General features: G+C 44.3%; 1 protein-coding gene across 2 annotated transcripts in view; it reads left to right on the forward strand.

Moving 5' to 3' along the window:
- Positions 1–6,754, forward strand: part of LOC147430151 (E3 ubiquitin-protein ligase At1g63170-like) — a 49,090-nt gene extending 42,336 nt beyond the window's left edge. For both annotated transcript variants that reach the window (XM_086494653.1, XM_086494654.1), the window contains exons 3-5: positions 5,484–5,609; positions 5,714–6,017; positions 6,096–6,754. In XM_086494653.1, the coding sequence (XP_086350779.1) occupies positions 5,484–5,609; positions 5,714–6,017; positions 6,096–6,266 (601 nt within the window). In that variant the 3' untranslated portion in view covers positions 6,267–6,754. The remainder of the gene's footprint in view (positions 1–5,483; positions 5,610–5,713; positions 6,018–6,095) is intronic.
- Positions 6,755–8,512: the final 1,758 nt, after the last annotated feature.

An 8,512-nucleotide genomic window follows, 5' to 3' on the forward strand; every position in this document is an offset into this window, starting at 1 on the left:
TCTCTAAAAGCTCGTTGACCTGACCCATAATCTCTTTCAGCTGGGCTGCACTAACCCGTATGGTGGTCTATTCGGTGGACTAGAACTTGGCACAAGATCTATAGTATGATCCTCAGGTCTCTCAGGAGGTAACTCCCCTGGCAAAGAGTCCGAAAAACAATCACTGAAACCACTCAAAAAAGTTGACCTGTCTTTATCTAAGGTAGACAAATTAGATACAACTTGAGGTACTTCTTTTGCAAAGATCAAGTACGCAGAAAGATGATTCTTTATTACAGATAAATAGCAGAAGCAGAAACAACTGGAACAGACTCGCCTTTAAGCTTTACATCAAGGACATGAGTCTTTTCCTCTATGTACAAGGGTAATCTTTTTGTTGTAAGTATCCACCATAGCATGCAACCTGTAACACCATGGGAATACCCAATAACACATCACACCCTCAAGCGGCATATATGAAATTCTTCCGCATCCACATAGCTCTGGAATGTGCAGACGAAGCTTTCCCAGAATGGGGGAGTAATAGGGTCTCTGAATGTCTGGGCATGCCAAACCTGCTTCCCTGTCATACCCATCTCCTCTGCACGAATGCCCAACTTTGATTGCCAATTCTGGTGATAGAAATTTGCACGGGCTCCTGGATCAAAGAAAACCAGCGACTGTCTGGTCTCTAACTTTGCCCCAGCTCTGCACAGCTCCGTGGCATCTGTGTTTGGCTGATCTCCAACCAAATCTGGAACAAGTCCTGCACTCGGCTTTGGCTTCTTCCCTTTATGGTATGACTTGTCATCCTTATCCTGTGACTTCTTCTGTGGGCACTCATTTGCAAAGTGTCCTTCCTGTTCACAAATGTAGCATTTCTTGGCCTCCCTAAGAGCTTTCCTTTCTTGAAAAGTTTTGCCAGAAAAATGCCTTTTTTGTCCTTGTCCTCGTTCCGAAGAAGATTTAGACTGCTTCTTGGACGTATCAGCTTCTTGAGTGGAGGGCTTCTTTGCTGGAGACTCAGAAGGCTTTGCTGCAACATTGCCCTTGGCTGAAAACTGTTTGCGTTGGGCCCCTTTCTTGTGGCTATTAAATCCATCGGAATCTCCCTTCGATAGATTGTTGGCCACTCTTGCATTCTCTATCAATTGAAACATATTCATGACATAGTCTTTGTGCAGTAGTCCCTGATTTTCTTGGGCAATCCGCAACAGTACTTCTCAATTTGTTATGACAAAGGCACAAACCTGTAAGAGGTGACTGGCAACAGTGCGGCCCAAAACCGTTTATTGTACTCTTCCAGATCCGCACACTGTTTAGCATTCAACTCGTGCCATTCCGTCATTACATCCACTTCAAAAGTGTTTGTCAACCATGCAGGCGCAAAAAGTTGTTTGAATTGGACCCACGTTGTTGGGGCTTGACCCTGGTTCAACAATGCGGTCCACCAATGGAGCGTATTCCCTTTCAAGAAAGTGGCAGCCTTGCGTATCTTTGAAGATTCCGTGAAGTTGCCTCCAGCATAAGTGCATCGAACTGCTATATAAAGGTCAAAGCCTTTAATTGGTCCTCAGTTCCTCTGAAAGTTTCAAACTTCACTCCCTGCCCACCTTCCTCGTAATCCTTAGGCTGACTCAAAGGAGCCACATTATCATAAACAGGTGCCTGTAGCAGTGGTGCTCCATGAGTGTTCATTCCAGCACTCGCATCAAGTGTTTTCCCTGTCATATCTGCATTTTGTACGTATGGCTGCGAAAAACCAGCCATACCAAATTGTGTTCCAAGCACTCCAAACTGGCCATAGGCACCCTGAAAACCTAGTTGGACACCCATGTTCGCGTACATAGGGTTACCCATGCCTGTTTGCATTGTCCCGAACACATTCCCTGGCATATAACCTGTGGAAGGTCCAGCCATAGCTTGAAACACTGAACCACCTCCAAAATAACCAGGATAAGTATTAGGTAATGGAAGGGTCTGACGCATAGCCCGTTCATTGCTCCCTTGACCATTCACAAACGGTTCCTGTCCAGCTAAAGCAAGTTGCTTTGGATCATTGGACACCGCTAGTTGCTCAACCACATGGGCTTTCCCTCGAGCATCATGAGTCCTCTGCGCATTGGAAATCTCCTTTTCCTGCAACGGCTGAGTCATTCCCTCTGTAGGAGGCTGAAAACCCTGTGTTGGAGCCTGTAAGAATTCCTGCATCCTTGGGTTGTTAGCCAACTGCTGAAACATGTCCATGCAACAACGCAGTTGAGTTCTAAACAACCTGTCCTCTTCTTGAAGAGTTGAAGGAATTTTCTCTGTGCCATGTGAGGAAGATCCCTCTTCTGGTACTTGGTCTCTCTTCTCTGCCATATCGACAAGCTCTGTGTTGCTTTCACCCACAACAATCCACGCTGCACTTTTTGAAGAAAAAGTGACTATCCCGTCGATGGAACCATATAACCGGCCCGTACAACGTAGAGGGCGGTACTATTTCAATTACCTGTTAACTTTACATAGAGCACTGAGAAGGGAAGAGAACACAATTGCGTCCAACGACTAGAATGTCACTGCGCACACGAGACCGACACCCTGTAGGCCCCAAAGACTGGCGCCCCTTTCGGTATTTCTTTATTCAAATTAAGGTAGACGATCCGACCACTTAGCACAAGCTTTCACAAAGCTGTCCAAACCTGGCGAGGGCTGAAAACGCAGGTTTTTGACCGGATTTCGACAGCATAACGGCGCAAAAACCCCTGTAGGTCAAAAACACCTGTCTAGGACGGATTCCCTCGATATCTGGAAGCTTTCTGGTGAGCTGTCACAGAAATTCAGCGGGCTGTAATTCTCTGTTTTTCACTGCCGGGAGCCCAAAAGCCTGTACACGCATCCCAAGGCTCTCACGAGGCTCCCCCGATGCTCCCTTGCAGTTTAGGTGCAAAACCCTAAACCTGCAGAAAAACACAGCAGGCTGTAATTCCCTGTTTCGGATCGTTTTTAGCGGAGCGAACACGCCTACGCTTGTCCCAAGGGCTCCCGCACGCAATGGGACAGTTCCCCTGTGAATTGGACGAGTTTTCACGCGAGAAAATTCTCCAAACTCGCAATCTTTCGTGATGGAACTGTGCGTACCTGTGGGGGATTAGCAATTAGCTAATCCGGTTCCTGTTCAGAAGGCTCTTGCCTTGGCAAACGCGCATAAACCCCCAGAACTGTACATAGGTCAAATGAGAAGCCCACTAGTGGGGCATAACATACCGTACGTAGGGGAGAAAGAGAGCAGTATGTAGCGTGCGGGGCATCACTCCCGTCACCATACTGTGCATAGAGGGCAAGGTAAGCATTCCATAGCTTCTGTACCTGCTACAATCCACCTGAGGCTGAAAATGGCGCCCCCTTTGTTGATATGCAGCTCGTTTTTGCCTCCCAGAGTGGCAGAATCGCTCACAGGCTGACACGTCGCCCAGTTTCCGAGTTTGGGCTTTCCCTGCTAAAAATATCTCAACTGGTGCGTCAGTTGACTTGGCAACAGAGCAATAAAATGTTCCCCTTGTCATTCCAGAGCTAATGACGCGAACACATTTTCCGGTCAAAAATAGCAGTTCCCTAAATTTTAGGAGATGCTTCCATGGCGTCCCTATCGGTCTCCTGACCATCATTGAAGACTACCATTTGACCAACATCTACAATGTGGGTTAATTTACTGGCCCCTTTCAACTTAAAAAGTTGCAGTGACTTGACGAGTGGCCCAAATTCCAGTTTGGCACACACGAGCTTCCATACTCATCAGAATTCAGTGCTAATTGGCCCGGGCAGTCCCTGTCTGACCGACCTAGATCCCTGATGTGAGAAACCCATTTGGCTGCAGCCGTTTCACACTGGCCATGCAATGTCCACTTGCACCTTTTCAAGGGTTTTGGGACAAACAAGTAAAAATAAAATAAATATATCTAATACTTATTTACGGAAGGCAACAGGAAAAATACACCTCCTGGTGACAATGTGAGAGAGAGAGAAGGATACTTGCTTTATTTTATTAAAGCCACAGAGAGAGAGCTTGTGAGAGAGAACACTTGCTTTTGAACTGGAAGCTTTTGGGGCTCTGCTTTTGGGCATCCCTTGTAATCTTTAAATAAGCGGTGAGGGGCGCACTTTGCAGAGCATCTGGACGGAGAGTCTGAGAGTGAAACCCTAACCGCTCTCTTGTACTTTGACATTGATTTAATACATAAAGAAATACTGAAAGGGGCGCCAGTCTTTGGGGCAAATTTCTCTAGGCACGGAACTCCGCTGGGTCAGTGCAAATCTATTGTGATCTGTGAATTGTTTTGAAGTGGTTATTTGGTGCTGTCGCGATTGATTCTTGACTTGGAGTATCGAAGTCTGTTACACTATGCCGTGCGGGGCGCATGACTTAGGGGCTAGAGCATCTGGGTAGTTATGTAAAAAAGAACAAGGAAAAGAACACTTACGAGAACAATGCATCTAGTTTGGATGAGTCTAGGTTCACTCTGTAAACAAAAATTTCATGAAACATTCTAGTGGGTAGACTTACTTAAGATGAAGGTGCACACGAAAGATAGTATGTGTATTCATTATCTCATTGCAAAGCACAGGAAGGAGTGTCCCAAAACTAGCTCCAATTTGGCGACGACTAGCAGCCTAGTGCTCAAGTAAATGCAAGAGGCAATGCTAAGTGGGAGAAAAAAATGTTAAAAAGACGATTGAATTGTTGTTTTATTTATGTGTTTGTTTTTGAACACAGAAGACGAATATTAAATGAGTTTTGCTTCATCATCCTCTTCCTTCACGTGTCTTGATCTTGTTTTTTTGTTTTAAGTGTTTCAGCCCTTCTTTCAATTTGTATGTTCAGTCATGTAATGATCGAGTCACACAATTCGCATCTACAATCTTTCTTCCATTCCTTGAGGGATCAAAAAAGGATTAGGGTTACGTATGATTCACTCTTCGCACTCTAGGTTTGAATCGTATGTCATACCCGTACATGTGAGCGTAAATTTTATGGAAAAAACTATCTACCAACTGGGATGAGTGTAGGCTTGTAAGCTCTCAGAAAGAAGATCCTGGTTTTGGTTCTCGAGGAAGTGACCTCACTCAATAAATTTCTCAAAATGGCAGTGCTTGGGCTGGAAGGTGAACAGTCTCATCCATCTTTGAAAAGTGGTAAGGTACTGTCCAACCACGGCTCAAGCGCTTTTAGCTCTAGCAGGTTCGTGTTTGTGGGGATAAAAGAAAATTACCTTATGAACATGCTACATGTGGTCAAGAAGGAACATGGGAAGGCCCAATAAGGAACCTGTTCGGACAGCAATGTCCTAGCAGCAAGAGAAAGGCTTGCAGTAGTAAACTTTTTCCAGATTCAGGAAAAGAGGAATTGGTTTTTCTGTTCAAAATGGCTAATCTGTGGTTGTTTCTGTTTCATATCAGATTTGAATGGGCATGAGTCTGCAGTATATAAAAAATCTCCTTACACTTGACTTTTGTGGTATCAGGATTGGTAAGCATGTCGAAAGATTCAAGATGGCATTGTATTGTTTCTTTTTTGTTTGGTTTATTGTTGGGAACTTTTGGGTATTTGGAGGTCGCTCCTCTCTGGATGAAGCTCCTAATCTGTACAGGTAGACTTGCTGTTTTCAAAGTCAATGCTAGTAGAATGTTTTTTTGATCCTCTAGGAATTATCTTTCTAGCGCTGCCTTATCTAATGGGTTTTCTCATTTGCAGGTTATGCATAGTTTTTCTCACATTCAGCTGTATAAGCTATGCCATGCCCTTAGTCATCTGTGCAACTGTATGCTGTTGTCTCCCCTGCATTGTAACACTTCTAAGCTATCGGGAAGACCATGGGCATGCCAAAGGGGCTCTTCCAGATGTTATTGCTGCACTTCCTGTTTACAAGTTCCGAAGAAAAAGCTCAAATAATAAGCTGTGCAAAGATGAAACTGATTCGGATTCTGAAAGCGGCGAGGAAGGAGGCATATTTGCACCCGGCACAGAGAAGGAACGCATTGTCTGTGGAGAAGATGCGGTGTGTTATGTCTGCTTTTTGTTGTCTATGCATGCCTCTAGATTGGGAACTGTCTAATGTTGAAAATATATGTTTCAGGTTTGCTGCATTTGCCTTGGAAAATATAAAGATGGGGTGGATTTGAAAGAATTGCAATGTACCCACTTCTTTCATGTCGAATGCGTAGAAAAATGGCTTAAAATAAATGCATCATGCCCCTTATGCAAGCATGAGGTAAGTGCTTCGAATGCTGATGACCATAGTGGGTAGTCGGCCCCATGAATCTTGAACAGTCCTTGCCATACCTTTTGTCATCTGAGATTCGATCGATGGCTTTTGTTTTCTTGTGCAAAAGTTGCCTTGCCAATCTGCTCATCTTGTGAGCCATGGCTGTGTGAATTAAGTCCGAGACGAAGTGCCCCAACCTAGAAATGGTTAGAGGTTTTGGGTTCACACTGAATGGTGAATTTCAAGGGGCTATGCTTAAAAAATTATTATGAAGTCATAGGCGTGTTTAATGTATCATTATACTGTGGCCATATTTGGAGTTAGAAAGCTACACGGTCTGAGAGTCATTTGGGCTAAGGCATGTGGGCATTGTTTTTCTTTTTTCTAAACTGGAGAATCAGTTGCCTCAGGTGTATGAAGCTAGCTAAAAGCTTTGCCCAAAACCTCTGGTCCTTATTTTAAGTGTCCGGAGTTTGTATGGATTCTACGCTTCAAAGACATTAATGGGTCTTATGTTACCATGTTGGTGGTGTATGTTGTCTCTGTGTATATTGACTTCCTCAGTGCCCATTCAAAAAGCAAGAAAGCTGTTCAGCGTTTGTAATTTAGTCACTGCAAATTGAAGCTATGCTCTGATTATTAAATGGAAAGCAAATGGTCACCGTGGAGAAACAGTGTGGAGCAGCAAGGCCCATAACCTGTTGACCGACATCGTGCTGTGCAGTCACAGTTGTAACTTGTTGCTAAGCTCTGAGGCAGTGGTCTCTTGCTCGAGGATTGACTTGTGAGCATATGCACGCTGTCAATGATTGCACATGGTGCCATTCTGTGTCCTTGCAAATCCTGTGCTCAAATACCATGAGCAGAGTGTACTGGTCTTTTGGATGCTGAAAGATGTGATTGGAGTCAAGATGACAAGCGTGATAAGGCTCTCTAGTATCGGCAGGGGCGATGAAGCACCCAGTGCTCAACAGGCTGAAGGGTTTTTGAAGGACCAGCAATGTACAGACTGAGCCAAAGCTTGCTAGAGAGGTTGAGAGCATTTAGTTGGTAGATTGATTATCCCATTTCCCACTTGAATAACAGGTCTCGAGTTTTAAGACTCGTCGGGGAGATCTTTTGAGGTCTCTTGAGATTGTTCCTATGACAAAAAAACTTCCCTTCTCTCTTCATATTTTGAGGAGGGAGGAGCATGGTGGATCACTGTTTGAACTTTTAGAAAGTCCATGTGTGTCATTGGCGGCTCCTCTATTCTAGCGGTCCTTTAGGAGCTATACACATGCTTTCCAAAGTCCCAATGGAGCTGTACATAAACTGCAATATTATGTTTGTTGTCTTTCCCTCATCCATTACTCTTAGCACACCGTGGCTCTATTGATGTGGCTCAACGTAGTTATCAATGTCTTTGCTGGCTAGAACCATGCTCTCTATCTGAAGAGTGGAATATGTCTTATGATGCTTGACAAGATGACAAGTCCGAAGTAGATAGTCAAATTTTTTCTGCATGTGCTACCAATTCAATATGCTTGTTTTCCTGCAATTTTTGTAAATGATACCACACGCCGAAAGGCACAGCCATGTGAAGCCCTCTAAAATGGGTCTATATAGAGAGCCCCTTATATAGGCCAGCCCTGCCTTGTATATGGATGACCCCTTGCCACATGTGCATCCCCTAGAATAGGGTTACCCCCTAGGTCCTCTTGGCCATAGACTCCCAGCCTTTAGGCTCTTAGCCATAGGACTCGTGCTAATAGCTTATCACCAAAGACGGCCACAGTAGCATTTTGTTGTTGGTGGCTGATTGAGGGCACACCAATCGATTAATTATTCCTTCGAGTTTTAAATGGCAAATTTACAAGGCTTGTAGGTGTGCTGGCTGCCTTGCTCTATGATTAGAGGGCTCCTTTGTATGCTTCATCTGTACCTTTTCTAAGTGCTATGTTGTGCAGAGCAAACAAATGTGTGCGCGTAGAGCATTTGACTGTTTGTCAATTAGGGGATAAGGCTTAGGCTAGCTGCCCATCAATTAGGAGTATGCCTAAAATTTGGTTTCACATACCATGTGGCGGTGGCTTCTATTTGACCGATTGTGCTTAAAGAATAGTGTAGTCAACTAATCACGAATTTACACATGGTCTCAATAACCAAGTGGAGTAGCATAACCTTTTGATCAATCTTATACTATATTAGCCATAACTTTAATCAATCAAAAACTCATTACTAGTCCCATGGACTGAGTGCTCAAGAGCAATGATATCAGCTGTTGATGCTTAATCTATGGCGAGTGA

This window comes from Adiantum capillus-veneris, chromosome 22 (genome assembly GCF_014529385.1).
Source record: "Adiantum capillus-veneris isolate H3 chromosome 22, ASM1452938v2, whole genome shotgun sequence".
Classification (NCBI taxonomy): Eukaryota; Viridiplantae; Streptophyta; class Polypodiopsida; order Polypodiales; family Pteridaceae; genus Adiantum; species Adiantum capillus-veneris.